The sequence below is a fragment of the Lepidochelys kempii genome, chromosome 1, assembly GCF_965140265.1.
Source record: "Lepidochelys kempii isolate rLepKem1 chromosome 1, rLepKem1.hap2, whole genome shotgun sequence".
NCBI classification, from domain to species: Eukaryota; Metazoa; Chordata; order Testudines; family Cheloniidae; genus Lepidochelys; species Lepidochelys kempii.
Genome location: NC_133256.1, coordinates 20093547 through 20112203, shown reverse-complemented (window position 1 = coordinate 20112203; position 18657 = coordinate 20093547). Strand labels below are relative to the sequence as shown.

The 18657-nt window shown below is 39.8% G+C and overlaps 1 protein-coding gene across 16 annotated transcripts in view; it reads left to right on the top strand.

Annotated features, from left to right (window-relative positions):
- Nucleotides 1–18657, top strand: part of DLG2 (discs large MAGUK scaffold protein 2) — a 1493215-nt gene that overhangs the window by 964985 nt on the left and 509573 nt on the right. For all 16 annotated transcript variants that reach the window (XM_073336088.1, XM_073336081.1, XM_073336168.1 and 13 more), the window contains one exon: nt 7853–7903. In XM_073336088.1, the coding sequence (XP_073192189.1) occupies nt 7853–7903 (51 nt within the window). The remainder of the gene's footprint in view (nt 1–7852; nt 7904–18657) is intronic.

The following is an 18657-nucleotide window of genomic DNA, read 5'->3' as shown; positions in this document are numbered from 1 at the left end:
AACTTAGATAGGGACTGTATGCGGGAAACTTTTCCCTTGGCATCTCTCTTTTTTCAATGCCCTGAGTGCCGGTGTTTTATACAGTTAGTCTCAGGGTTTTAATATGCTTCCTACTGGGAATTTTGTAGTATAACAAGGGGCAGGAGACTAGATAATCTTACTTAAAATAAAAAAGATGTTTGAGTTTGGGTCTGGTTCATGTTATATGAAGACGTGCGTTTGTCCAAGGTGCAAGGTTCATGATGACTACTCGTTTTATCGTTATGAGAGATACCACATCAAGTTGTAGTTTCTAAGCTTTGGTACATTTTCAGTGTAATACATCTGTCTGCTTTCATTGGTTTAAGGTTTTGTCAGTTGATATGGGGTGGATTTATTTGTAAATGTAGAGTAGACTCCACCTTGACCAGGTGCTTATCTCTTTTAATAAACTCAGTTGTTGTGGTTTTGTTTTTAAATTATTCTCTGGCTTTTAAACATTGTAATTCCAAAGAAAATTACTAATCTCTGAATGACAAATAGCATTTACCATTTGGAAAAGAATAGCCAAATAAGTCCAAGGACACATCAACTTTGCACTCTTAGTTGATGAAGCAAGGTCATTGAAACAGTAGCAACTCCCGTTGACTATTTTGTACATAAATTGTGATCTTAAAGTACTGATGTTCTTCCAGAAATGTATGTGTATAGAAATTGAAAAACTGATGGATAGTGCTCTAAGATTGTGATGGATCTTGACATACTGAAAGTTTATGCTTAATCTTAGGTTGGGGCATCAACAATATCAGAAGTATATAACAGAGTGAAAACTGTTATGAAGCTGTCTAGTAAATGCAATGAATGGCACACAAAAGAACCTGGTGATATTGAACACCTACAAAGTCATTTACTTGAGACTTGCTTTCCTTTTTACTGCGAAAGTTCTGAATACTTTTCCAAGGCCAAATGTCATTGAAAGAAAACTAGTACCCAGTTCTGCTGAATGTACTTCTGGAAATGGCTGCTGTGTGTGAACGGAATGACATGATTGTGGAAACAAATCGGTGTCTGTTCCATTTGAGAAAATGTAGTGATCAGTGTGTGTTTTAGTAGTCAGCAGTGACCATTAGTAAGTAAGTTAAAGATATCCTACAGAAGAACTTTAAGATATAGGGATGTCAGGAAATCATCAAGCAAAATGCATTAAGTGATGTTTCAACAGCATAAGCCTGTGTAATAGACTATGTTGTGAGTTCCTATGTTGTTTCATTCAGCTAGATAAAATGTGACTACATGCTTATGGGTTGTAGAGGAAGCTCTTATGGATGTAGTCATGGTGAGACTGTGAGTTTAAATTCTTCATCATCATTATGTATATTTAATTGTGCTTTACAAACATAAAGAAATACACATCCTCCAGAGTGGCTTACAATCCATACAATATAGACAATGAAGACAAGACAAAACCCAGTGTAATAGTGGACAAAGTGGAGAGAGTACTGGTGAGCAGGCTAAGGTAGCAAGGGTACCTGGAAGGAGTTGCATGGGAGTAATCTGAATGATAGTGCAGTCTTCATGCAGGGAGTAAGAAACTTGTCCAGTCAGAGGAGACAGCATAAAAGAAGGAGCAAAACTGAGAATGAAAGTAGTCAAAGGAAAGGGGATTGTGAGGAGTGTGGACAATGGAAAGACTACGATGAAATGAGAATAAAGATATTCAAAGATTGGGTTAGGTTTCTGGTGAAATTAAGTTAGTGAAGGAATGCAAGGTGGGGAGGTGATGCAGTTGCAATAATTTAAGGAGAGCTATGAGAGAAGATGGTGTTATTGGTGGTATTGGATAGAGAAGAAGTAGTGAGATGCAGGCAGCTCAGAAAGGTGAAGAATCTTGTAATCAGAGCAGGAATTGATCAACACTCGTGATTTGATGGAGAATGAGAAAAATGAGGATTAGGGGGATATTGAGGAGGATGAAGCAGGACATAAGTCCTGACATGATGTGAAAAGGAATGAAAAGTCAAAGAAGATACAGAAGTTGTGAAACTGAGCAATGGGGAGTTGTGGAGGGTGCAAAGAAAAGGTGCTGCATGAGGACTAAGAAGAAAAATAGATTTTGTTTTGGTAAGAATGAGTTTGAGATTGCAGCAGAGCATCCAGGAGGAGATGTTGGAGACATTTGGAGATGTGCAAATTGGTAAAGGGAGAGTGGTTGGGGAAAGAGAGGGAACTGAGAATCCACTGTATAGGGGTTGTACCAATCATTTTGTGAATGGATGAGGTTTCCAGAGAGAAGAGGTGGGCTGCATAGGGTTGCAGAAACAGAGAGAAGCAGCATGTGAGGAAGAAAGAATGATCAACTGAATAAAAGGCCTTAACTTTCTCCCATTTGACATAGCAAGGAGGAAGTCACATGAGCAGCATACAGTTTGTTGTTAATGACCCTGCAGCAGCAAACTATTTGATTGTTGACTAACAGGTGGAACTTCTGTGAACCCTGCTAACTTTGCAATGAGGTCAAAGTGATCTCTTCCATAATTGGAATGTGATGAAAAGGCTTGTTGCTGTGTGTACTGTAGCCTTCTGTTGAATGCACAAGTATCCGTTTTCTTTAACTTGGCAGAGGCAGTGGAGTTGATGATTGCAGTTACCAGGTAGAGGCATTTGTGGTGTTGAAGCCTGTGAGAGCCCTACACTTGGTGCCATGTATATATATATTTTTAAGAACCATACAGCGGGTATTTCCTTGGGGTTTTTTTATTCTCCTCCACACCTATATCTTTATATAACAGCTTGTCTTGTGGTTTTACAGGCATGAAATGCCTTAACATATGTCATTTATTCTTTCCTTCAAGGGGGTTAACAAATTGCCTCTTTGTTTCCTAAAGGAAATATTGGGGGGGAAGGATGTGGAATGTTACAAGCTGAGATTAAAAAGAAATGCCTGGAATCTTGGATAGGAACCACATAAAAATGCACTCAGTCTCTCTTTGAAAATGAGGATTGATCTGACAGTTTTCTGGCAAGCTCTCTATGGTACTTGGAAAAAGCAGAATCATATTTGAAAACTGATTGTTGTCCTTGATAAAATTACCAAAGAATTTAGTAGACTATTTTCTATATGTTTGTGGATAGAGGCAAAGACACTTTACTTAACAAAACAAAAAAAATGATGAAAAGAGATTAGCACATTTCTTGCCAACTGTAAAGTAGTTCTGAAGATTAATGAAGGACTGCAGCCAAAGATAAAGGATGACTGAAGGAATATTTTTGACCCCATTGATTTGATTGCAGAAATCATGAAGGACTTTTAAATTTTCATTCCCAAAAGTATGTAAAAATATCTGATACTGCCAGCTAGAACTGTGAAATTCAAAAAGATTACGCAGCAAAATGAAAATTCTTAAAGAACAAATGTGCCCTATGATCACTTCTGTAACATGAATTTGGCAGTCTTGTAGGGTATAAAGAATGTGGTGCAAAGACAACTACTAAGACCATGCAGTCAAAAGAAACAGAATCAGTGTAGATGAAAATTGGGACCTAGTTGGTGTAGGGGACTAGTTTTCTGATTGGTAATAGGTAATTGCTAATAAAAGCAGATAGAAGTACTCCTCACTCCAGATAGGTTTCAGAGTAACAGCCGTGTTAGTCTGTATTCGCAAAAAGAAAAGGAGTACTTGTGGCACCAGATAATCAGTTTGACGTTTTTCAGCTATCATAAAACTGAACATTAATTTTTAGCAAAACTCCGCTCATGCTTTAGCCAAAACACGGCCCTCTGGAAAATAAAACTAAACATAATAAGAAGCTTTGATTTATGTCAATATTAATAGAAGGATGAAGGCAAATCATAAGGGTAACAGTCTCAAGATATCTATATCACTTTATAAAATTCCAAGAGCATGTTTTTGATATCACCTTTTTCATATGCCTTTTTATCCACAATACTAGCATGATCAAATCCTTATATTTTATCATCCCAGTGATACAGTATTTTAATTTATCAGTCAAAAAAAAGATAAGCAGAGCATCTCTGGGTGATTATAAACATGCCTCATCTAATATAATAAAGCACAAGACTAGGAGATTTTTGCCATTACAGAAATGCAATAAATGTACCAGTGTGCTATTATGAATTTATCTGCACAAAACATTTCTGAGTACTTTGAATCCTGGGTACTTTGAAGCTTGGGCACAATATCATTCTCATTGAGTTAGAAATGTAGCATTATCTTCTAAAAACACAGCTAATTTCTGATAAGTAAATAATTCATCCAACATTAACAGGTTACTTTAATTTAGTCCCCTTCATAAATAGCAAAACTCCCCTTAAAGCACCCAAACTAACCACCTTTTGAGGAAAGAAGCTAGGTCAATTACATATCCTCATGGAGTGAGATAGCTTGGGCTAAATGTCAAACGCTTGACAACATTTATCCACGTCTAAGCCATTGTGTATAATTACGCCCTCTGACCTGTTTGTTCCTCCTTCTCTCATGCTCACCTCAGAGTAAGAGGTGGCTTTCTTTGGCCTGTTTGCTTGTTAGAATGTCAAGTTATATCAGTTCTAAGGCACTGTTGGTAATGTCCCTTAAGTGACGGTTAGGGTGAATAGCAAGTGTGAAAAATCGGGACAGAGGGTGGGGGGGGGTAGTAGGCACCTATATAAGACAAAGCCCCAAATACTGGGACTGTCCCTATAAAATCAGGACATCTGGTCACCCTAGTGATGGTTTCCAGTCAGTTGTTCTACCACATATCTCTTGACCAAAACTAAACATGTTCTGGCCAAGCATTTGGGAAAAATCCCCCAATAATAACTAGGGCTTCAAATATATGAGTGTTGTCAAGCTGTGAAACTTAGCGTTGACTCTTGACTTTCCTCTCTTGTGCTGCAACCATAAGAAGGGCTGGACCTAAAATTACTTACAGTAACTTACACCTCAGATGCACAGAGTGGTGAGCTAATCACATTTATAGACTGTAGGCACCTGAAAAGTATAGGGTTTTCTCTTGTGAAACAGCCTGATAATGCTCCTGTTTTTTATAAACTGTATGAATATCTTTATTTGATAAATTAAGGTGCATTTCTTAGAGTGTAAGCTCTATGGGACAGGGACTTTCTGTGATTGTGCAGCATCCCGTACCAGAAGGACCCAATCCTGACTGAGGCCTTTCAGCACTGCTATAATATAAATGAATACTATTTAATAATAATAATAGGTTTGTAATTATACACAATATTGAATATTTTATGGATGTCTGACCAAAATCTTTGGGTCTGTGACACTCCGTGAACATATGTGCATGCACTAACATACTATATTAGCTCACATGGTCTTGTGCTTGCATTTCATTGGAATTACCTCCATGATGGTGTGTGCATTTTGGAAGTTATCTGACCAAGAGTCATTCATCTGTGCTACTCTGATATACTAGTTCTTGTTTTCCTTTGATATGCCATGACTTGTCTAGTTTTGCTCTATTCAGAACCACCTAGAGAATTTGTCCATTACATTTTCATTTTTTTAGTCTTAGCAATTCATTTTCAGCAGCAAAACAGAAGTTGGAGATATGTTTATGAATATCTGATATTTGAAGGTTATAGTGTGTTGTTCAAATGTTGGCTTTCTAAACCTTGAGGCTTTAGGAAAAAAGACTATACTTTGACATTAGGGCTTTCTGCCATAGTTTGATAGATCTCTAAACTTTAATTCCACATTAATGGTCGTGAATCACAGCTCTAGGAATTATTTTAAAAATATATATATTATACACACACACACACACACACTCTGTACACAGGAAGAAAGCAGTTGGTTTCTAACCTAATTCATGCAATACAGACCACAACAGTCTTCACACTTACAAACCTAGTGCACACTCACCACAGCCAGTTCACATGTGTGCAAATCAGTAGTCATCTTACATCAAACCCCATCTAAAGCCAAATAAAATCCTTGCATCTGTTGGATCACAGAAACCCCCTTGGGAACTGCCAGCTGATGTGCTGAGACTACTTCTAATCCATTTTCCCTGCCAGCTTGGGACTCCAGAACCATGCCTGGTTTGAGCCAGACATGCTTGCCTGGTACAAACCCAGACCCAGGTCTGAACAACGTCCCACAAAAGCTGAGGGCTTAACTGAAAACAGCTTAAGAAGTGTTCCTGTCTCCACCACCAGATGTCCAGTTCCCAATGGGGTCCAAACCCCAAATAAATCCGTTTTACCCTTTATAAAGCTTATACAGGTTAAACTCATAAATTTTCGCCCTCTATAACACTGATAGAGAGAATCATAGAATCATAGAATACCAGGGTTGGAAGGGACCTCAGGAGGTCATCTAGTCCAACCCCCTGCTCAAAGCAGGACCAATCCCCAATTAAATCATCCCAGCCAGGGCTTTGTCAAGCCTGACCTTAAAAACTTTCCCCTTTTTGTTTTGATTTGGGATTTTTTTTGGTTAGTGTCATGTTTTTGGGGGGGAGGGTGGGGGAGGGTTCTGGGGTTGTAAATCTATATTATTGCATTCAGGATTTACCAAAGCTTGGATCACAGGTGAAAACATATCTACATCTTTACAAAAAATAAAATTGATACCTGAGATTGTTGCATAATTCTGAGGCCAATATGCATTCTTTTAATGAAAGTAAATTAAACCAAGTGAAATATTTTATAGTAAAGCATAAGGTTTTGTTTGGTTGACTTATGAACCTGATAGCAATGTTCACATTAGAAATACCTACATACATTAGAAGAGTGGTTCTCAAACAGGGATATGCAGAAGTCTTCCAGGAGGGACATCAACTCATCTAGCTATTTGCCTCGTTTTATAACAGGCTACATAAAAACTTTTGAAGTCAGTATAAACTAAAATTTCATACAGACAATGACTTCTGTATACTATACACTGAAATGTAAGTAAAATATTCCAATCGATGTATTTTATAATTATATGGTGAAAATGAGAAAGTGAGCAATTTTCACTTAACTAAACTTGATTAATCTGCACAACCAGAGGACGTCTCTTCAGGGTATTATCTCCATTTAACAGATGAGGAAGAGAGGTTAAGTGGGCTTGCACAAGGAGAGAAAATCCATGTCCTAGTCCACTACTTCAACTAGTAACATCCATTTTATTGAATAATTTCTTGCCTGGCACATCCCATTCTTGGTACTTTTGCATTTTGTACAATTTAATTTGTTTTGAGATTCAAATTAAATTGAGGAAATGAATTGGCATGTTAATGTTTTTTTTGTAATTCATGTGTCCATTGTAAGGATCTTCTGTCATGTTTTTGCCCTAGGTTAGTGTTGTAAACAAGATGCTGTATTTCAGTGGGTTTATCAGTGAATTATTTTTCCAGTAAGAACAATTAATTTCTCATCTGGCAGTCAATATTATTGCATAGTGTATTTGAGCTTGTAAGGCAGTGAATAATTAATAATCCTTCTGCCATTTGTGGGAAGAGCTTCTAGAGATGCATTCCCATGAAATTGTACAGCTTGGAAATTTAAATATTTGTGTCAAGTCCACAAAGTAGAATCGTAATAAGCAAACTCAAATGATGTATCTCAGCAACCCGTCTTTCAGGTCTGCCATGTCCAGAACTACCATTGATTTCAACTGGGCTTTCTGGCCTTAATCCTGCACGAGTCAAGTCAATGTCAGTTTTCCCAGTGACTTTAATGGGAGGCAAATCAAGTGTTTGTGTGTGGAAGGCTTGCAGGACCAGGACTTCTATTTCGAAAAGCTGTATTCCCACAAAGTAATGGGACATAAGTGTATATATTCAAGAGTAAAATATGTGGTTTATTGCCTAATTACCTTCAATGCACTGCTAATGGATTTTCTGTTACATGCTTTCTTAGGTCAATGGAACAGAAATCGAATATGAATTTGAAGAAATTACATTGGAGAGGGTAAGTATGAATTGTTTTTTGTATTATAGAAGCCAGTGAAAATTTGATTTTCTGTAGCACAAATTAAATTATGATGAAATAATATCATGAAAGGTCAAATTCTAAATTCCTTAGTCAGATAACATTTTCCATTTTAAGTGAGGACTTCAGGATTTGTCCAATAGATTGTAAATATAAGAACTTCAGCAGTGTCAGCCTTTCACATGTTTGCATGTCAGGATCCAGAACACTTTTCCTATTCATAACTATTACATGGTGTTGAGGTCTGAGTACTAGGAAAAGACCATCAGGTGATGGAACATCTGGGTGCAGAGATTATTTTCTTTGTACTTTGCAAGCTGGAAGTATGGAAAGCTTTCCTCACTTTTAGCCTCCTTGACTGACTTGTGTGTTCATGAGGAAAGAAGAAATTTAGCACAGATAAGCGCTTTATAGAGAGATAATTAACAGCCTTTCAAATGTTAATGTTGTAGTAACTGTGTAAAAACAAAAACAACAAGGAGTCCAGTGGCACCTTGAAGACTAACAGATTTATTTGGGTTTAAGATCTGAAGAAGTGGATTTTTTTGCCCACAAAAGCTTATGCCCAAATAAATCTGTTAGTCTTTAAGGTGCCACCGGACTCCTCCCTTGTTTTTGTGGATACAGAGTAACACAGCTACCCCTCTGATACTGTGTAAAAGCAGGGTCCTGTATGTATAAATGTGTATGTGTAAAAGCATGGACAATATTTGTACAGACTTATTTCTTATCAATATTAACTGTGTGTGGTATTAGAACTGAAACCTTGTATTGTTAGCTGTGCAATTGAAACATAGCATTGGAAAACGTCCAGATTTAGGAATCACTTGGTATCCGGTCTTCCTAGCCTCAGTGGCGTGTTTGGTTGCTGGTTACATAACTTTTTTTAGACTGCAGAAGTAGACTACAGACCTCTTTTAATTATCTTTAAACTAGTATAAATAGGCTATTTTCTATATAAAATAATGGAAAGCAAGGCCTGATTGATCAAAATATGACAATAAGGTGCCACAAGTACTCCTTTTCTTTTTGCAGATACAGACTAACAGGGCTGCGACTATGGAAACCCAACTATTCTTAAATAGCTAGTAAGGGCTTGTCTACATGGGGACTAAGTCAAGTTAATTTGGTTTGAAAACATTTGTGTACACATGACACAGGTGCCGAGGAGGCTGAAATTTAAGGTTTGATTTATTGTGCTGTACTGCCATGCTAACTTCAGTCCCAGGTGTCCATGGCTACAACCATTGTAGGCGGTTGTGACCTAACATTCCAGCCTCTCTCCCTCCATTGCCCCACGCTGTCCATTTGCTTCCCCCCTCCACTGTGTACCTTTCCAAAATGATGGTTACTTCAGTGGTGCAGTTGCCCTACATCTCATGCTAAAGCCCAGACTACTGATCTTTTTTAGGCTCACTCTGGAGAAGGCATTTGCTCACGTAGCTATTTTTCTTTCCCCTTCCTTCAGCTGTCCTATCTGGTGAAAATCCCCCCGCTCCAAAACCCCATTCGCCGGCTCCAGATGTCTGCCATGGCCTCTACCCTATTCACTTCCATGCAAGATTCACATAATGAAAACATTATTTTGTGTGAAAGGCAAAAGTATACAGAGACAGCGGTTACAGAAAAGGCAATTTGGTTACTGTTCTCACTTTCTGAGAGGTAGATATGGATATTTCAGGCCTGGACCTTGCAAGCCAGGTACAGCTCTCTGCTGAGGTTTTTTTGCGGGTTTACATGAAGAAAGAATGGTAACAGTGACTGCTTCAGGCAAACATTGCAGAATCCTGTTTTTTCTCTGCACTTTCACCCATGTATGCAGGAGGGAGAAGCCAAAATTGCCATGCTCCGAGCCCTGAGGGCAATGCCCGACATGCTGGGACACTAGTTCCAGCTTGGTTTTTGTCCAGAAATTGAGTCATAGCTGCACAGTCATTTTCCATCAGTATTGCTTATGGCTCCCTTCCACTCCTGCAGCAATTTGGGGGGACAATCCTGGTGAATAACCTCGTAGCATATCTTCCTGGCCTGCCCTTTGCCTTTTTTAAACAAAGCCATTCTGTGCCTTCTAGTCACCCACCTCCACGTGTATTGCTCACCATCTCTAAGATTCCCCCAAGGCTGGGAAGAATCTTGAGGAGGTAAAGCCAGAAACATGTTAACTTCAGTATCACGGTATATGTATATCACGGTGCTGTCACAGCTTTTTTAGAAAATGCACAATAGCTGTTTATGAATGTTTTTACTACTCCCACATACACGGCTCCTGTACCAGCCAGAACATCAAGGATGGGATCTTTTATCAAGACAGTGGCTGGCAAACCTGTCGGGGAGAAAAAAATGAAAACTCATGATGAAATGTTCATAGACATTGCAGAGTCCTCCCTCAAAGGTGTGGAGAGGTTGAGGGTTTTTTTTTTTTTTTTTTGAGGACAAAGAAGGAATCAGATAAGACGCTCTCCAGGGAGGTTGTTGTAGTGACCAAGTACAGCGTGGCAGTTGCTAGGGAAAGCATTACTGTGGCCAAACATAGTATGGAAAAAGATAGGGAGATGCAGAAGCAACTCCTGGAGGCAGTACAAAGCCAAAATGCTTTGTTGCAGCGTATGTTACTATAGGGCAGCAGGTAATGCAGGGCTGTAAAACAATATATGCAGCCCCTGGGCAATACAGGTTAGTGGAAACTTTTCCCAACTGTACCCCCTGCCCCCTGCAGCAGGGCTCCCAGAGGCCATTATCAGAGACCCTAGCTTAGGGCACTGAGAACACTGGAACCTGGACCCCGAGCTCTTTTGAGTCCTCTATCACCCCAGACCCTAGCTTAGGGCACTGAGAACACTGGAACCTGGACCCCGAGCTCTTTTGAGTCCTCTATCACCCCTGGTAATTCGAGCCTCGTCACTCCACACCAGACGTCCCAGGCACAAGAACTGGTAGAGCCCAAGATGCATATTCACCTGCAATTTTGTGTTGTGTTGTGCACCGCACTCTTGCACTTTGTTGGTTTGTTTCACATCCAGTTTAATGACAGGGTTCTTTGTAGTTAGATTGTTTTTAATATATTGTTTCATTCGTGTTTCAGTTAAAGGTTCATTTCTGTTCATTACATAATAGATTGTTCAGTAATACAAATGTTGAAAAATTCATTCATAAGGAGTTCGTTTTTACACGGAAAATAATGAACTTTGCGCTTATCTATAAGGTTTTACAAGCACATATAGGCAAAGACATAAAATAAAATAGGAATTGCCTCAACATTGCACTTCCACTGCCCATAAACAACACTGATTTGCACAAAATATTTCCAACCTCCCCCCCCATACACACACAGATAAATAGCTGGATATACAGCTGCACAATTTCAGGTATGAGACTCAAAATAAGAGCAATAGGCATCCCCAATGATATTGCCCTGGCTGTTGGAATTTTTTATTGGAGGCCTTGCTGACTGTCCGAACCTCTGAGCAAGTCTCTGTACCTAAGCCTCTCACCCGCTGCTAAGGGTTCTCCCTGGCTCTGACAAATATTGTGCAAAATACAACATGCTGCTATAATCTTTGGGACACTTTCTTCTGCTGCTTACAACCTATTCCACAAACAGTGCCATCTCCCTTTCAAATGTACACACCACTACCATTCTGCAACAACTGAGGTGGCAGTTAAAAGTCCCTGCCTTCAGCCCAAGTAGCTTTTGAATGGCTTCATAACAACGGAAGCTGCACACTACTTAGCAGCAGAGGATAATCTGGGTTTCTGAAGATAACTGGAGCAATCTCCACACCATTACTGTCCCTAGTGTTCCTGGAAGAAAACAGTCTTTTCTCCATGACATTAAAAAGAGTTGAGTTCTGAAAGAACCTAGCACCGTGGATCCTTCCAAACCACCCAACATTTGTCTGTAAACCTGCCCTGATGGTCGACAAGCTCTTCAAGCACTGTGGAGAAATACCCCTTTCTGTTTATGAATTCTGAGCTCTAATTGGGGGGAGAGGGGTGAAGGGGCGGGGAAAGGCACGCAGATCCCATCAGTTTCCCCAATACAGTTTGTGTGCCAAGCCATCAATAACCACCAGAGCATTAATGAGCTGTATAACCTGGTGCAACAGCATCTTTTCCGTAGCACTACACATCTGAATGACAGTGGCCCAACAGTCAATCTCACCACACCAAATTGGTTCACTACAGACCAGTAGCATTCAGGGATAGCCAGCTTCCAGGTGGCAGTTGGGACCTGCTTGTCCGTGGGTATGTGGCATTGTATGTTGGTACACTGCCATTGTATCTCTAGGGTTAGTTCAGCACATATCTTCAGAAAGACTGCCTTCCCCATCCTGAAATTCTCTCACGGCTGCTGGTCATCCCAGGTCTGCAGAACAACCTTTTTCCACCAATCCACACTGGTTTTCCTAAGCCCAGAAACTATTCTACAAGCTATGAAGCTGCTTCAGGAACTGGACCTCCACCATCACTTGCTTGGTGTCTTCCTCTTCTTCCTCATCTGTGTCCCAGTTCCATAGCTGCTGAAGACCATTACTCCTCGTTCTGTCATCTGCTACTAGACTGTTCTCAATGGTAGCAGATGACAGAACGAGGAGTAATGGTCTCAAGTTGCAGTGGGGGAGGTTTAGATTGGATATTAGGAAAAACTTTTTCACTAAGAGGGTGGTGAAACACTGGAATGCGTTACCTAGGGAGGTGGTAGAATCTCCTTCCTTAGAGGTTTTGCCATGACCTCAGTTTGCCACAAACAGCTGCTACGTATACACAGTGATGCTCATTGGCAGAGGTCACACCATCCCATGTGCACACTATTACTGGTACTATGCATTACCTGGCACACATAAAAAGCTGATGGTTAAACTCCCTGTATAGACAAGCCCTGAGAGTAAATGACTCATTGCACTACTTCTGCACACTGTACCTTTAATTATCTAGGAGCATGAATATCATAACCCTTACACTTTTAAGGGACACGAGTTTAAATCTGTATTGATAAGTTTTCCTATACACTTTAAAGCAAAGCACAGGAAGAGTCACTCTCTGTGTATCATCACAATATAATGTGTAATAGTTATAGGCATTTTTATCTATGGTTTCTCAAACTATTTGGGCATCTCTAGCTATTTATTAGATTAGAGTTTTCAAAGGTCACTGAACAGAACACATGCCTCCTGGGTAGTATTTTAATTTTTAATAGATGTGTAAAGTTATCAGCTTACATAGTACAGAAACCAGTGTGGTTTTTGCCAGTGCTAACGTAGATAATTATTCCTGTTATATTTTAAATGTTGTTGTGTAAGCATTTACACACACAGTTATAGTTCCTGTGGGAAGGCACTTGGAGCAGCAGATTCTGTGGCTACTTGTTCTTACTACTTGAAATGTTCAGTCACACTTATCAGTGCTATTCTCAGAAATAGGAATGATAAAGGATCTGCATCTGTTTTTGTGAGAGAGATAAAATACAAGTTATTGCCTTTAAATGGCTGTTATCCATTTATGTTACAGTGACAGTACTTTCAGAAGAGGTGATAAATACTTCACATTAATTATCCATTTTCTTCTATAAAGAGCCCTAGAAATTAGATTGGAAAATTGTCTCCATTTAATGGCAAAGCTGCAAAAATATGTTAGGCCAGTGGTTTGGAAATACAAAAACTATAGTACATCAGTAGCAAACAGTACATAATAAGCTTCCCTTCTCAGTGCAGATATCTGAGCTACCGTAATTTAGATCTCATCAGTTATTTACTTCACTTATGATACATTCCTAAAACTTGCAATTGCCAGCTAGCTCATGCATCCCTGAATTGTAGCTACAAAATAATGTAGGATTACCAGACAAAAATAAAATGGATTGCTGTCCCTTGGGACAGCTGTGCTTTTCCCCGCTTTGTTAATTGTAACAACTAAAGAAACAGAGATTAGGCACTGATTGCATTGCAGAGCATTGCCCAGATTCCATAAGCTTGGCAGTGCCAAAGTTGCACTCTTTTGTGGTTGACCAGTTGGTTGCAATATTGATTGTGAGAAAAGTCTATAGGGACATGGCGTTGGCAATACTCTCTCTCGGAGTGTTGAAAAAATCGTAAGTCAGGCATAAATACTTAATAGAGTAATTAATCACTGGAATAACTTTACCAAGCACCATGGTGAATTCTCAATGACTGACCATTTTAAAATCAAGATTGGCTGTTTCTCTGAAAGTTATGCTCTAGAAATTATATTGGGGAAGTTCTGTGGCCTGTGTTTCACAAGGAGTGAGACTAGTTGATCACAATAGTCCCTTCTGGCCTTGGAATCTGTGAATTCTCCCCCAAATTATGATATTTTTTCTTGTCTTTATTTGCCTTCTGGCTTTTAGGTTTTAAATTGCATTTGGGTGATATTATCAAACTTTTCTCTATAACAATTAGGGTGATCAGCTAGCAAGTGGGAAAAATCAGGACAGGGGTGGGGCGTAATAGGCACCTATGTAAGAAAACCCCCCAAATATCAGGATTGTCCCTATAAAATCAGGACATCTGGTCACCATAGTAACCATGAGCGTCACAAACTTACTGCTTTGGTTGGTTGGTTGTAAATGAAAGCTGAGATTCTCACATAATCACAGGATTCCAAGAGCTGGGACTTTAAGAAAAATACCAAATATTATGAGACTTGTAATTAAAATTGCGAGAATAGTTATGCTGTGGAAACCACAGAACTGAAGAGTGGGGCGCAGTCACAATAGTAGTATAAGAATTGGGAACAGCAGTGTCCTCCCACGCACTGCTGGGGAGTCTTGTATATCTAGGCGTCAGACTCTGGCAGATTCCCCTCCTTTAGAGACCTGGGCTAGGGCAGGAAGTGCAGGAACTCCGAGTGTGGAGCCAGCCACAGAAATACGTTCTCCTTTGTACCTTTGTGCAATACTCCTTCCTCAGCTGCACCTTGAATCTGTCCCACAGTCTATATATATATAATTCTTCTAGTGCATACTGATATAGCAAAATTACATTAATAGATATCAGACAAATGTGCAAAAAAGTTACACGTTTAAATGCTTCAACCACCTTAGAGATCATTTGATTTTTCTATACTAATTTATGGACATAAAATACAGATCCAGCAGTACTATAGCGCTTGGCAGGTTGCAATCAAACTTCAGTGCCCAAAAGCACGCTTAGTATTCCCCAAAATAAGCCATTACTTTCCTCTATCTTCAGTCATAAAAATACACCGTAAAAAGGAAATGCTGTGTAGAATGACTTGCATTAGTGCAGTGGAGTTAGGCCTCCGTTATTTCAGGGCTGTAAAATGCATCAGATGCCTACTAGGCAGGGGGCTAAACATAAGCCAAAGATAATGGGCAGGATGGGTGGCCTTAGTGCAGAGACAAAGCCCAGACTAGCCACTGGACACTACTGTGAAAGTTCAAATTGCAGGAATTCCCAATAGGATATTGCACCCATGCTTGGAGGCACCATCTCTTCTGTTGTTATGTGGCTGATAAACTTGGAGCTCTTCCCTCTGCCTGTGAGGAATTCTCTCCGCCAATTCAAGTTGGAGTCTCCTAGTTATTGGGCAAAGAGGGCAGGATTGAGCATTCGAAAATTACAAGTCAAACCCCAAATGCATTATTTTTTGTTAAATCGAATGAATTTTTTGAACTTGGCTTCTGGTTTTTGAGCGTTTAGGGGTCATGTTTTCCAGCATTTCTGTGCAACCAGCGAGGCTAGGAACTAACTTTGAAAGTCAAGTTTCTCATGTAATCACGTGACTACAGGAGTTGAAACTGTAAGAATAACACCAGATATTGTGCAACTAATGATATAGTCATGAGAGTCAGCAGCATGGAGAAAGGGATCTCTGCTAATTTATGCTTTCCTAACCCAGACCCAACCTCTCCCTTGCCTAGTCACCATCAGCCCAGTCCATCCCACTAGTAGGCAACACATTACAATGATACAGTCATGCACTTCTCCCTGGCCCTATCCTCTTCTTGCAAGACATTACTTCTGTGGCTGATATAAGCTAGGACTAACCCCTTCCCCTCTAACTTATAGCTCACTTTTCTCTGCTTAGGTCCTCCTCTTTACACACCCTGCTCTCTGAGGAGAAACTCATTTCTATTGTTCTGCTTAGCCCCTACCTCATTGCTATCCCTCAAGCAGCTGAGTTATTTGCTCCACATCCTCTTCAGCTGCCCTCCCCTTCTACCTGGCAAATCTGTAAGATAGTGCCTAACATCACTCAACCTACCCTCAGCTGGCTGGCAGAAAACCCGACACTTTTATTTGCCTAGATAGCACTTCTATTTGTCCCAGGTTTCTGGACAATAAGATTTTCCCCCGACTGGTAACTGATAAGGCAATGAATACCAGACCTGCTGAGGAAATTATGATGGATTTTGCTAGCATATCAGCAAATATCAGAAAGGGACTGTGAAGAGGGTTGGAGAAAGGCAGGGAGGAGTTAGATAAACCTTTAAAATAGTTCATGGCCAGTTCAGGGTTTGGATTGAGAACGTCTTCATTTTTTTTTCTGGTTTAGTTGGTCCATTCTTATGAGTTTGCTAAAAAGAAATTCACTTAGTTACTAGTAGAGTTGATTTTGAAAAAATTGGTAGTTCCATCCTGTAGGATATTCCAATATTTTGACATTTTCTTTTCATCCCAAATCAGTATGAGAAGTCAAAATAGCTAATTTTTTTGTGGAGCTTAAAATTTGGAAAAAGATTTGGAAATATTGAAATATTTCAGTTTTTTACTTGATACAACATTGAAATGTGTCTCTCTGAGTGCCGTGGTGCTGCCTGGAAGTTCTCTTAATCTCCCATGATGTCCCACAATGGTTCAACCAAGTGGAAGACTGGTGCATTCTGGGAGATGTGGTCCAGTCAGGAAAACCAGCCCACAGAGAAGAATGGGCTCATGATGCACCAGAACTGTAACTCCCATGAGGCACTACAGCAGTTCAGGTGGATGCAGTTCAATGTTGAGTCTTGCTGAAATGAAACATTTTGATGTAGTTCAATGAACAATAATATTTTGATTTGGGTTGGCCCCACTTAAATGGAAAATCAAAAACTGTTGGGAAATTCAGTTTTCCAGTGGAAAATTTGGATTTTGCATAAACTGTATTTTCAGTCAAGAAAATACTTTGATGGAAAAATCCATTAGAGAGAGACCTTTGTCAGATCATTCTGACGTGTTCTGTTTAGTGTCTGCATCTTGACTTCCTCCAGAGAGGTTGAAAATCTGCCTCACTTAATTATAAGAGAGACTGTAAAAGATGTTGCATTTCAGTTGCACTTCCAGAGGTCAGCATTCATGTTTCAGCAGAAAGTGGTTTTGGTTCTTATTTTCCAGCTCCGAGGGGATGTGGGCATTCTTGCTGGAGGAACCTGGACAGGGTTGGATTTCCAGAGCTCCCCAGAATTCAGGTGTCCAGTTTGTCATGCTATGTGGAGTGGCTCACAACTGAGAGTGCCTTCCTCAGGTCAGACTGTCAGAAAACAGGGCAGACACCCCAAGATGGTGGTATGTTCTATAATTAGATTTCACCAAGCCAGTAACAAATTTGAACTCCTGGATCACTATGCCAGTCTTACCATAGAGTCAAAGACAGTCCCCTTAGATGCTTCAGTCTATCTTGCCACCCAGACAAACTGGACTTGTGGTAAAAAGAAACCTATACCAAAAGCACATCGCATCAGGTTGCTCCCAGTCCCAAGAGACCTTTCACTTGCTCCAGATCAATTGGTACTCTATATCTTACACCAAAGACAAGGCTGGTAACTAATTCTAGAGTAAACTAACTAAAAGGTTTATTAGCTAAGAAAAGGAAATGAGAGTTATTGAGAGGTTAAAGCAGATACAATAAATGCACAGATGAGCCACATTCTGTAATGCCAAAGTGATGTAATAAATTGCCAGTTTTTCAAAAGTCTTTTCAGGGTGCCCAGGTTGTCTCTGGGGATCTCCGCTTTGCATTTCATACACTTCCCTGTAAGAGTCCAAATAGTCTAGAGATTCAGGATCCTTCCTTGAATCCATACTTATCACTTCTTCTCACAGAAAACAAACTGACAGTGTCACTGCCCACATGGCCTTTCCTTTGATGATGGAGTGAGGAATGCATTTGGAGTCTTTGACCTCCCATCATCACACACAATGATCACTTGCTTTGAAATCAGCACTTTGCTATTAAAGTTCTTCGTTTGCATTCCACCAGGCTTCTTTCTCAATGGATGAGTTATTTAGTTACAGGGGTACACACGATGTAAATGTTTGCTACTACATTATAACGGGATACAGATAAGTGAAAACAATGCCTGTACATCCCACTAGTTTTCATGAAGTTTAAATGCCAAATATATTCAACAATCACTTTGAGCTATAGTAATACACAAGTGTATTGGTTGCGGCTCTGGCATGAGCTTGCACCTGGTCTTCCAGCGTCACATAGTCAACTGGAGGTTGAACCTTTTGAACTTAAGTAAATTTTAGGGTCAAAGATTCACAAACAATCGATCCTATCTAAAAAAGAACAACTGCAAATTCATTCTCATCTGCTTCTGATGTAGTAAGGAGTCTACATGAGGTCTGTGTTTTTCTCTCCTGTGTCCAACAGGTGCACGAATAGGAATCATTCATTTAATGATGCTGTTTTCCGCACTGACTTCCCTGGTGGAAGCCAGGAAGTTTCCAAATGCATTCCATAGAATATTGAAGAGCAATAGAAATTGG